The 12,672-nt window shown below is 40.5% G+C and overlaps 1 protein-coding gene and 1 long non-coding RNA gene across 3 annotated transcripts in view; one reads left to right on the forward strand and one right to left on the reverse strand.

Annotated features, from left to right (window-relative positions):
• Nucleotides 1–12,672, forward strand: part of LOC142194681 (uncharacterized) — a 431,520-nt gene that overhangs the window by 135,287 nt on the left and 283,561 nt on the right. The gene's annotated exons all lie outside the window — the stretch shown is intronic.
• Nucleotides 1–12,672, reverse strand: part of CUX1 (cut like homeobox 1) — a 277,415-nt gene that overhangs the window by 20,077 nt on the left and 244,666 nt on the right. Inside the window, exons 15-19 of the mRNA XM_075263948.1 lie at nt 11,344–11,480; nt 10,115–10,181; nt 6,712–6,818; nt 4,998–5,114; nt 2,413–2,496 (exon numbers count right to left, since the gene is read on the reverse strand). Of these exons, the coding sequence (XP_075120049.1) occupies nt 2,413–2,496; nt 4,998–5,114; nt 6,712–6,818; nt 10,115–10,181; nt 11,344–11,480 (512 nt within the window). The remainder of the gene's footprint in view (nt 1–2,412; nt 2,497–4,997; nt 5,115–6,711; nt 6,819–10,114; nt 10,182–11,343; nt 11,481–12,672) is intronic.

Below are 12,672 nucleotides of genomic sequence, written 5' to 3' on the forward strand. Positions count from 1 at the left end.
TTCTCTAATATCAAGTGAGCAGTCTCATGCAGGAATAGACAAGGGGTCCTATTCTGAGTGGACAGTTTCAAGGAGCTCTGAATCACAGCCCCTTGCCTGTTCCATCCTGAGACCACCCACTTGATAGTTCAGACTTTAATACACATATCAGGAACCAAAACGAACAGCACTGATTGCTTAAAGGGAGTTTAATGGGATTTTAAATTTTTTTTAACTAAACCTATCTTCATGTAGCCTTTAGAAAGGCTATAGTAGGCATACCTTTTGTTTCAATTATGTTACCGGTATTTTCATGATTTTGTTATGCAAGTTAGTATTCACAGAGCAGAGGGGGCGTTCCCCTGTGTTATCGGCGTGGACCTGCATCCCCACCCCCTTCTTGATTGTAGTTGTAGTCTCCGTTTCCTCTTCTTTACTTCCTTCTACATGGGCAGGCATACTGCTTGTGTAAGATGAGGTACAAGATGGCGCACCAAACATGCACTATATGCTCAGCCACTTTGGCAGGCCAAGCGTGCAGCACATACGCCGTGCGCCATCTTGGACTTCTTCTTGCATGAGCAGGCGCAGTACGCCTGCTCATGTAAGAAGGAAGTAAAGAACAGGAGAAGGAGGCTTCAACTACAATCGAGAAGGGAGCGAGGATGTAAGACCAGGCCAATAACACGGGTGTGCTCGGAGCACAGGGGGAACGCCAACAATAGCCTTTATAAAGACTACATGAAAATAGGTTTAATTAAAACTAAAAAAATCCCAATGATAGAATCCCTTTAGGCAGCGGTGGGGGCTATAGAAAAAAAATCCAACTGTGCTGAAATCAGTGTAGCGGAGCCTATTAAATTATGTAAATTTGCACTATATAATCAGGAATTTCATGTGATGTCATAAGATTGTGCAGCTTTACATGTTTAGTTTCAATGATATTACGTAGCATTTATTTACCAATGTATCCTCACATGAATTTATAAATGAATGACTGGTTTTACTGTTTGTCGGGACCACAACCTTTTTGTGTTTTTAGTGATAGTCGTGACTCATTAATAAAATTATTTTTTTTTTTATTATACTTTGTGTTTTTGGTATCTATTTGGGGTGTTTATCCATTATATGTAGTGGATTGATACCAGTTTGATTATCTCCTATAGCTGTGAGATTTTTAGGTTATTAAATGATGTAAAGAGTTGGAATTGGAGCAGGAGGTGAAAGGTCCTGTTTAATATCGGAATCATGGCAGCAATCTGCTGATCGACAAAAGTCATACTCCCGAGAGTTCTCCAAAAGCTGTTGTTTTTCATGTGCAAAGCTGAGGCCGACCGATGTTTGTGGCCATTGCAGGGTAATGGGGTAATAATAAATTTGATGGCTCTTTGGTGATGATGGTGGTTATTTAGATCAATGGACTGGTATCCCAAGTCGCACTTATTAGTGACTCTAAGCTCTGGCTCATAGAGGGGGGAATCTCTATGAGGTTCATATGTCTGAATAGAATAATTCTGGATAAGGCAACATAGAAAATGATTTCTTTAAATAGGATTCTAATAAAGTACAGAAGCAGAAGGCACCCTGGCCACTCTCTAGGCAACAAACTGAACACTCTGGCAGGACTCTCTTCTCTATGTGCCACCCACGCATGTCCTTTTATAGCTAGTCTCTGAGCAGCCACTGGTTTAACCCTTTATGAGCAGGTCTTATATTATACTAGTACACAGTGGCTCCTCCAATAACTATAATCTGTGTATTCCACCCTACAGACATAGATGGTACCACAATAAAAATATTCATCTTCTTTTTTTTTATGGATATATTTAATTTGGCAAAAATCCAAAGTCATCCAATCCTTGGTAAAATATGTATTTCCAAGAAAGATAAAGAAGTGACAACCTCCATCACAGAGAAAATGGAGGTCATACAACTTCTAACCAAGACTGGGAAGATACTGCAGCTGGAGTCGCTATATACTGTAGTAATATCACGTTACACTTTGTACAGTGCGGCACTGAATGTAGTATTCAAGATGGTAGGAACATTCAGATTGGTCTGCATTATGCATATCACATGGCCTACAAGAGAGGCAGATATTTTATAGCAGCAAATGCTGGAGCCATACTCTAAGCCAGCTGCCACATATTACACTATGTTGGCATCTGCGTCACGGTGTCCATTGTTCTGGTCTGTTGGAGGCGGACTGCTAAAACAGCAGACGCATACAGAGCCCGATGGACTCCATTGGATCAGTTGGATATCTATCTCCTTTTAACTGAAACACCTGGACATAAAAGTCTGACTTGCAGCAATTTTTGATGGACACTGTAACAGAGTCTCCAAATGCAGACCCTGGTGCAGATGTGAACGTAGCCTTAGAAAGATGTATTGATGTGTTATCAGAAGACGCCGTCTGACCAGAAAACATACCTTCCTGCTAAATGAGGAAAATGGGTCAAGTCGTTCTTCATATTGGGAGGAGTATCGAAGCTCAGTGTCATCACTCTTACCGCCCTGGTGGAGGAAAACACAAAGGTTTATAAGATTTCACTGAAAATAGGTACATCCAAATGGAAGTCAGCATGTGTCCAATGTCCTAAAATAACAGATTCATCTCAATATTTTACCAAACTATTGATCTGTTTTTGCTGAATAATGATTTTCTTTTAATCTCTTTTATCACAATGATATAATCTGTTCCATAGTCGACTAAATAAGGAATGGGCGCACCCTACTGGCCGAAAATATGTTGTCAATCATTAGTATTGTAAAAGGGTCAGATATCACTATTATCTTATTAGTGAAGCTTGCTCTTTGATAATGCAATGAAAAACAAATGCAATTCTAATATAATATTACAGGTCTCAAGGACTGCTGCACATGGCGCAGTGCAGGTCACATACGTTCCTGTGACTCTGTACTATGGAGTTGTAGGCCCTCGGACTGCTGCTATATGGGGTCTCAGTACAACTCTATGTTACTGATCAATTCTTTTAGTTGAGAATATCTCTTTAGTACATCATGTTATATAACATAGCAATTTTGGTGCCCATACACCACTTTAAGAAGTGTCTTCTACCTTCATGCCAGTCACAGCTTGTATAAAATAATGGTATAGAAGTGTACATGAGCCCACTACTCCAGAATTGTGGCTTCTCAGAGTATGGACTGATGTGATTGAGTAGCGTCCACTACTGCTTCTGACCGAGTGATCATGTAGAAACCTAGTATTTAGTGACAGCCGGGTTTGACCAGATTATGAACAGCTTTGTTGCCATTTTCCTCTTATCCAGGTCTATTATGGCAGTTTCCGATGTAAATGATGCAGTGTAAACATTGTGTTTGATTGTTATCAAAGTGGTGCCTTGGGTATAAAGAAGTAAAGCAGTGTTTCACAAGAAGGGTAGCGCAACACTCCAGGGTCAGGGTGTAGTCCGGTACAAAGCCTTATGGCACAGAGATTGTGCTGACATGATCAGTAGTGGGAGTCTGTTGTAATACAAGACCCTGCTGTAAAATGCCAAATAATCGCAATGTTGGGTGTTTAATCCATTAGATGCTGCGATCAATAGCAGAGTATTATAGCAGCAATCAGAAGATCCCTACTAAAAAAATGGCTCCTAAAAGAACACTTTTATCTTGTCCCAAACTTATTTTTTCTTAACCACTTCCAGACTATTTATTGGGTTTTTACGTCTAGAAGGTGGTTACCTTGTTCTGCAAGGATGTCCCAGTATGTCAAGCAGAACTAAGCAGCTGCTGAAACTGAGAGCCGACTGGAACTTCAGCTGAACTTCTTCCTGATCTCTCTGGGATCGACACGCCTTCCAGATCGACATGTATACTGTGCTCAATGACCACTATCGGCGCTGCAATGATGCAGCTGCCAGGATCAGACTGTGTTAGAGCTCCTGAGTCCTACAAATCAGCTCTATAGAATGGATAGGAGGCTGTATTCCTCCTGCAACTGGGGTTAAATGTACCAGCCCCAGTTACCGGGGAAATCAGGCTCCCTAACAAAGAAAAAAAGTGATCAGATGTCCCCAGAGGTCTAATATGACCTTATGGGGATACAATGTGAAAATTAGAAAAAAAAATTAATAGAAAAGTTTAAAAAAAATTAAATTAAATAATAAAAAGAAATAAGTTAAATAATATGTCAATAAAATACCCTTATAAAAGGTTCTAGCTCCACCCCTGATGACACCATAAAAAATAAAAATTACCATAATGAAGAGGAAAAAGCTTTTTAGTAGCACTTTGTACTATTAGATAAAAAAATAAAAAAGTGAAAAACAGACACGTTTTCCCTTCTCTTTTGTTTATATTATTCCAGATATTTAAAAAAATTAAAACACATGCAAAAATAAAATTAAAGCCCTACGTGTCAATGAAGAAAAAACACAGAAATTAAATAAACCAAATGATAAAAATTTTACAGCCCTCAAAACTGCACATACAGAAAACCTGAAAATGTGACTGGTCCTGGACCACAAATTGCCCCAGTACTGAAGTGGTTTAGGAATTTTTTTTTTTTTTTTTAATGTAACATTTTGCCAAGTCCATAATGACCCTTACTATTAAACTAATAAACTGTTTAACAAAAATGTTGAATGCCATAAAAAAAAGAAAAAAAAAAGTATCAGAATGATACCAATAAAATGTACAACTTGCCCTACAAAAAATAAGCCCACAACCAGCTCTGTCAACAGAAAAAAATATTTGGTAGCGGCATCCAAAGCTAAAAATTATTCCTCAAGGATGTTCCAAGGCCAAAAAGGTTGGGAAATATTGGGTTAAACTGTTTTGTTTGGAAACACATACATTTATACACAGGATTATGTGGCTCTTTGGATTTAGAGTAATAACCTTTTTAGACTTAAAAGATGGCTGCAGTGGACAGAGACAGATGATCCAGCTCTGTACTAACAGTCCAGTAATGTCATGTAAAAGGTTCCTGTTCTGAGATTATTCGAGAAATAAAATTAAAAAAAAAAAAAATCAGAAACACTCACTTTGCCCGCATAACTTTGCAGGAATTTAATCTTTTCATACAACTTGATGTTGTCAGCTCTCAGGTTATCCAGCTCGCTTTGAAGCGCCCTCATGGTATGATGCATCATCCGATTTTCCTATTTAGTTGAGACAAAGCAAAAACAGTTAAGAAATTAAATGCAAAACAATTAAAAACTTATATAAGCCACGATTCTTATAATGCAAATGTCATAGCATTCATAATATGAAGAGAAGGTAAGTACTTGTACAATCCTGACAATATAATTCTTGTAATCTGACACGTGACAATATTAAAATCTAAAATGATGGGTAATCCAAAATTTCTTCAAAAAGCAGAGACAGCACAAAGTAGCATATTTTATGTTAGATAACCTTTTTTTGGGGCAAAATTTTAAGTTCTGATAGGCTGTACTTCTTATTGAAGGACTATTATTTTGCTAAGACTAAGGCCGTGGTGCAACTGGCCTGCCGTGAAATAAAAGCACGGGCTGCACATGGGGGACACAGGGATTTCGCTATGTCCAACAAGTGCACTGGTCTTGCTTAAATGAAAAGGAGCCACAGAAGCCCAGGCCACAAAATAAGATTGGAATAGGACCTATCCTATCTGATGAGGCCCAGGCTGTCGGCCCACACACAGTCGTGTGTACAGGCCCATAGAAAAGAATGGGTCAGTGTGCTATCTGTGAAATACATGGATAGTACATTGACCCAAAGCACGGTCATCTGCAAGGGGCCTTATAGTATTCGCCATTCCCACTGAGAACAAATAGAGAGGCAGTGCATGTAGTAGCACCTGATGCCAATCACTGCACCGCAGCCTACTGTCTAGAGTGTCTGGGTATGCATATGAAATAAAGGGAGCTTGTCAGATGGTATTTTAACCCTAAACTGATCCCAGTGTGTGCGGTTTGACGTAATGACCTTTCCTATAGTGCCTCTCACTAAGCTTTCTGATGCTGAAAAGTCACATTATAAGCTTTTCGAACCTTACATTGACATATGCAAATTTGCCTTACTAGTCACAAAAGTAGCTTCCTCTAGTTATTGCACTAAGTCACACCCTATGTAGCATGAAGGAGATGTCTCTCACTGTCGGACATCAGCTGGATACCTACCCTACCTAAGTGCAGGAGGTGCAGCGTGTGACGTAGTCTGATCAGTACATGACTAGATGAAGCTGCTCCCCTGTGACTAGTTAAGGTAAATTTGCATATGACAATCTAAGGTTTTAAAAGCTTCTAACTTAACTTTTCTTTTTAAACAATGATTTACATGAAAATGGGGCTACAAAGTTGAAGAACAGATTTAATAATATTGGAAAACTGTAGAACCACCTCTACAAGGTCCCGGGATTAGGTTTATAACCAATTTACTGTGACAGACTCCGTTTAATGGACTGTAATAGTTTGGAACATTAATATAAACTTTGAATGATCTCCAAGAAGCTTTGAGTTACATTTTCTTACTATCCAGCCTTTATCTGATGCTCAGTCAAAATGGTACAAGAACACTAGAATTACTGGAATAAAGGATAGGCAAGAATGGCACCATCAGCTATCCATCCTGACAATCTAAAAGGTCAGGATCAAATCAAGTGGGATTCTGGACTTGGGCTATAACAGACTATTTCATGTTTTAATGTCCAATAACGTCTTCTAGGTGACTGAAGAACATTGTCCATTGTACAAAATAACATATAAAATGACTTACTGCTTCCAGTTCTTGATTTCTCGCTCTGAATCGCTCCCTTTGACTGGATATGATTGAAAGGAGAGAGTCCATCTGTCCTTCAGGGATTGGATTATTTGCAGAATAACCTGAAATGTTAGGATAAGGGAAGTATAGCCATTACATAAATCCTTAAAGCATACAGTAGAAGATGCGTAGAATCATTTGATGCCAGAATAACCAACCCAACTTCTCTGCAGGTTAGCTTCTTTCTCCAAGAGTTCTCGTATTGTTCCATTACACAGTATTGAGAACAAACAATGGCCATGCTTCTGGTGAAGGCAGGGTGTAATAGATTGAAGAAAGGCCTCTCACTCTCTCTCACTGGCTAGGATTATATTCTCTGACATGGATATATATATTCTCTGTCATGGATGCAGCCTCTAGCTTTAGTGCCGATATACTTATAGAATCTCCTAATTAAACCTGAAGACAAATCCTACTAATATTATAAAAGGTTAGAAAGTTTGTATGTTTGTTCCTCAATCACGCAAAAACGGCTGAACAGATTTGGATGAAATTTGGCACATTGATAGTTTGTAACCTCGATCAACACATAGGCTACTTTTTATGCCGGTAAATGAGATGGCTTCATGACTTTTATGAATTTATGTTCATATACTATATTAAACTGCTCTTGGCTGCATCACTATCTCAGAAGTCGCGGGCAAAGGTTAGTACCCTATAAAGCAGTCTTTCTCAAAGTGGGCGATAACGCCCCCTTGTGGGCGCTGGAGGCCTATAGGGGGGCAGTAAAGGGCACAGAGAAGATTGGGGGGCGTTGAAGCGGTTTAGGGGGGCGATGGCTAATTTAAAGGGGTGGTATCATAACAATGATTCTATCTATACTGCTTGTTAATGTGGATTTAAGACTATCTTACTTTATTCACTTCATTGTGGACACTAGCACCTGGCCCCCTGCTCATTGCTGAGGGAGCCACATGACGTAGCTCCCTGCTGTGTGTGTGTGTGTGGGGGGGGCTAAGTGTACGGAGCCAGCCTGTGTCTGCACCACACATACACATCACATACACATCACCTAGCTCCCTGCTGTGAGATAGAGGGGGGGGGGTGGTGGAATAAGTGCTGCTTTCTTATATAAAGCAGTCTAAATCCTACTGGGCTAAAGGACCGGGTCTCTCTGCTCACTAGGATAAAGCTTTATTATATAGAGCAGGCTGCTAGTGGGCAGAGGAGCCAGGTCCTTTAGGAACTCCGTACAAGGTAAATCCAAGTCTACAGGACCTTTTGATGACATCACAGGCCCTTCAGTCATCCCATAGGATCACGCTATGTGGTGGGCGGAGCTACACACTAATTTGGGGGCGGGGCTAATTGACGCGAGCAAACAGGAAGAAGAAGATTTTTAGGCAGCTTAGAAGGCAGATCAAGCTTCATGAGGCTACCCCTTTAAAATTGTCTTTTTGCTTTTAACACAAACTTTACCGCTCCTTTACGCTTAACGCGCGTTTCCTCGTGTAACGCCATCTAGGGGACTAGACAGTAACTTATTTCCTGTCCAAAAGTTGTCAAACTGTACCATAGATGTCGGTAAGCTCCAATGCGAAGCGAGAAGTTTCTAGTCCATTCTCGAAAGTACTAGGCCCGCCCGCTGCCTCATATAAAAGCGCACGCGCCATCATGTCACAGCCAGTCATGTCATTCGACGATATTACGAAAACAAGTGAATTTAGCGACTAGGTAAAGTGCTGTACGTGTGGTGGTGAATACTGTGAGTGGTGTCATTAGCAAGTCTTTAATACTCGATTCTTTAATCTGACTGCGACTGTGATTCTTAAGATGTAGTAAAGTAAAAAAAATTGGGGGGGCGCTAGAAAATAATTAATTCTCGAAGTGGGCGGTAGACAAGATAAGTTTGAGAACCTCTGCTATAAAGGGTATGTCTTATCAGAAAAACTCCTTTCAGAAAGGAATCACAGTAATGATCTACTGTTTGCTATAGTTCAGGCTCATGAGATATGTTAGATACCAAGTTAACATTAGTCACATCTATAAAGGGAGTCTGTCAGGTCCAAAATGCTTCCCAAAGCAATAATTGTACCCACAAACTGATGAAGCATTGCATACATAATCCTATTTTACAGATATGCAGGTTAGTCTACAAGTGCAGCAAGGGCGGGGTCTGATTTTCCTTTGGTTATGAGCTTTTCTTAATTGTAAACAGTCTAATCTGATACTATATACACCAACTGTAGTCTCTGATCACTATGTAAGGCTTACATAGCAAAATTGACCGTGAATTGGCAGGTAATTCTGCCAATCACATGACCAGCCAGGAATCCTGTCTGAATAACATGAAGGATGTGCAGGGTAAGTGACTGCTCATTATACAGAAAGTGCCCTGTACTTAAAGGGGCTCTATCACTGGGAAAAGTCATTTTTAACTAATCACATCCTTGCATAGCCTTTAGAAAGTCTATTCCACACTTACCTTTAGTATGTAGATTGCTTCAGTGGTTTCTGAATAAGTCCGTTTTATTCATATGCTAATTAGACTGGTGCATGATACATCCTGCACTCCTCTCCTGTTGTTTTCTATGGGAGACTGATGATGATGATGACTCAGCTTCCTGTTTGCCTCACACACATAGGAGATAATAGGAGAGAGGAGGCTGCTGGGAACTTCCTGAGCTGTCTGATAGCTCATTAGCATATAAATAAAAACTGACTTATTCAGAAACCACTGAGGCAATCTACATACTAAAGGTAAGTGTGAAGTAGCATTTCTAAAGGCTATGCAAGCATGTGTTTAGATAAAAATGACTTTTCCCAGTGATAGAGCCCCTTTAAAGGTGTTTTCTGGTATGAACTGGTAGAGACTTGTTGGATGGGTGTGAGAGAGAGTGCCACATAGATTATTTCAGTAAGGGAAATGCAGGCTGCCAAATGGGTGTACAAACTGCCAGCTCAGCCCGCCCCAACCTACAGTGGTAATGGTACAAGCCTAGTACCTCTAAACTTGGATAGTGTTTAACTATGTTCTACCTCAAGTAAGGGAGCAGGTTACCCGGTTCCTGCCATACTTCATGTCTCCTCTGTTTTATTCATGCACGATCATCATGGGCACTCCAACTCCCATCAGGCTCAGGAAGGCTAACTACAACTAGGACATGCTCTGGGGAAACACTACTACAACCATACCCTGGTACCCTGCAGGCCTCCTTATCACTGCACCAGCCCAGGAGGAGAGCTGATGGAGCTGGTGGAGTCTTTAGCCATTGTGATCCTTGGAAAGGACTATCACTCTCAGTCTCCTGGCCTCCCCAACAGGTCGCTGCATTATTATCATCAAAGCAATAAAAAGAAATATTGTCAATAACAGGCAGGTTGCAAATGTAATTAAAGGAAAAAATAATCTTCTTACCATAGAAAACTGCTGTAGCCTCTTTTATGGGGTCAGGAATCTTCTCCATGCTGGGCACTGCAGCTCCCTGTCAATTATAAGATAATATCACAGTGAGCCTCAATGAGGGCAAGTATTGATGCTAGTGATGACATGTAAAGTACTGCTGAATATGGTGGTGCTATATAAGTGAATACAATTATGTAGATTTCAAGCAGAGTTTTAGTACATATCCAGTACACAAATAACATTGCATCTGCTTTAAATTTAGAAGTGGTTCCTGGGTGAATTTATAAACTTTTAATGACAGATAATCAATCTCGGATTGGTTGAGATTAGAGATGAGCGAGTACTGTTCGGATCAGCCGATCCGAACAGCACGCTCCATAGAAATGAATGGATGCACCTGGTACTTCCACTTGGACCCCCCACGTGCCGGCTATGTCCATTCATTTCTATGATCCGAACAGTACTCGCTCATCTCTAGTTGAGATCAGTCAGCCAGCAGCTCTACCGATCAGCTTTTCTTAGCAGTAAATACGAAGAGAATGAAACATGAAGCAGACAGCTCTGTTCTCTGTCTAGTGGCCAGACTAGACCAGGTACTGTAGCTATGTCCCATTCAAATGAATGGGAAGGAATCTGCAGTAACCTGGTGTTAGGTGAAGGATGGATTGGTACAGTAATACCGTGGCATTTAAAGAGAACTTTTCCCCACTTCCAACAATTCCAGTTCTTAGCATGTGTTAATAGATGCTCCTCCACTGATTCCAGCACAGTTGGGATTCTTTTCTCTAGCCCTCACCATTCCCCAGTAACAATAACAGTTAGTTTTGGTGCCTGATGTGCTATTTCAGCTCTGTAATGTCAGAAGGGTGGTGTCAGGCAGGGGGTGTGATTCAGAGCTCCAATCAGAGGCAGCCAGTGTCAGGGCTCAGAATCACATCCCTTGTCTTCTCCTGCCTGACACCACCGCTGACAGAGAGCCTAAATAGCACATCAGGCACCAAAACTACCAGCATTGATTGCTCAGGAATGGAATAGAGAACTAATTCATATAAAGAGCTGGACTCGTTGGAGGTGGTGAAAAGTCCTCTTTATACATACAATGTAGTACATAGGAGAATAATTTCACATATATTGATTTTTACATAATAGCTATATATTTGAGAATGTTTTTGTAATGTTATGTGTATTTTAGGTGCTAGAGAAGGTCACTATGTGGAGCCCCATGAAAACATAATGGATACCTCAGCATCTGGACGCTGGACAGATGACATAGACTGGATAGTGCTCAGGTCGTGCTCCAGTTTAGAGATCAGGTCTTTCTGCTCAGCCACTGTAGAAACGGCTTCTGTGAACTGGAGCTGCAACTCTGCACTGCGAGCTGGAAAACAATATATGGAAGACATTGCAGATGAAATGAAGGCGACCCATAGGAGCCAGCTATGTGCTGCTACATCACTAATTCTATGTACTATTTAGTCCATGACCAGCCCCAATATGTAAAGAACAATGGTCAACTGATGTCACTGGACTCATGGAGTACACCATGAATATAGGAGGATTCCTCCTGGTTACTGACATTATTATACTTTCCTGAAAATGAAGATCAAACATTTGTTACATATAGTGAGGTTCTTGTGGCCCAAACTGCTGGTGGTCCATCAGTTCCTTCTCTTGCCTCTTCTGTATATTTATCTTGTAAGAAAGCAGCGTGAAACCTCACTTCTCTCTGGTGCATGGGGTGGGGGAGGGGCACCGGTAATAGTACCCATCTATTGATTTCCTTATTGTGACTGTGGGTATCTCCTTGTGCAGGAACAAGATCTGGCCACAATAAGGAAAGTTTACGTATTCATGGTCATATCTATGGGCAACCGATTTGGACAGCAGACCATCACCATCACATACATATTCCATCTCTACATTCTCCAAGTAGCGTGTAACACTGTTGTAATGGATGGCTTAAGCTTCTTTCACACTGTGTACATTCGTACCTTGAATTCTCCAAATAGGCTCCTATTCTGCTCATTTTGGGGTTCTTTTAGCCTCCATACAGAGATATTCAGTAAAATATCATTTTCTATGTCATACATGTTAACATGACAGACAGTGTAAAAAAAAAATCAATAAAGTGATAGGTTGAGACTACACATAGCAGGCCTTCATCTGGTTAATATTCTGATTCTTATATAAATAGGAAGTGGCTGGCACACGAGAAACATCTGAATTGGTTATTTTACCATACATTTTGGGAATTTTTTTTATCTGTAAAGCTAGAGTAATCCTAAATGCAGTCCTATAAGAGAAAAATAGTTAATTGATTATGAAAATCACAGTGAAAGTGCCAAATAACAAACTCGGCCGTACTACATTTCTAAACACATCAGATATAAACTACAACTGTAGATCTGAGCATGTGTATTACAGATAGCGCCACTAGATGTCATTGTGCTATAAAGTATAGAAGTATTTGTACTAGTATTACGCTGGGTTCACACCAGCGTCTGATTTCCGCTTCCAGGTTTCTGTCTTCTGCCGACAGAAGACGGAAACCTGTCAGACCGTGCCCGGCT

Source organism: Leptodactylus fuscus, chromosome 2, assembly GCF_031893055.1.
Source record: "Leptodactylus fuscus isolate aLepFus1 chromosome 2, aLepFus1.hap2, whole genome shotgun sequence".
NCBI classification, from domain to species: Eukaryota; Metazoa; Chordata; class Amphibia; order Anura; family Leptodactylidae; genus Leptodactylus; species Leptodactylus fuscus.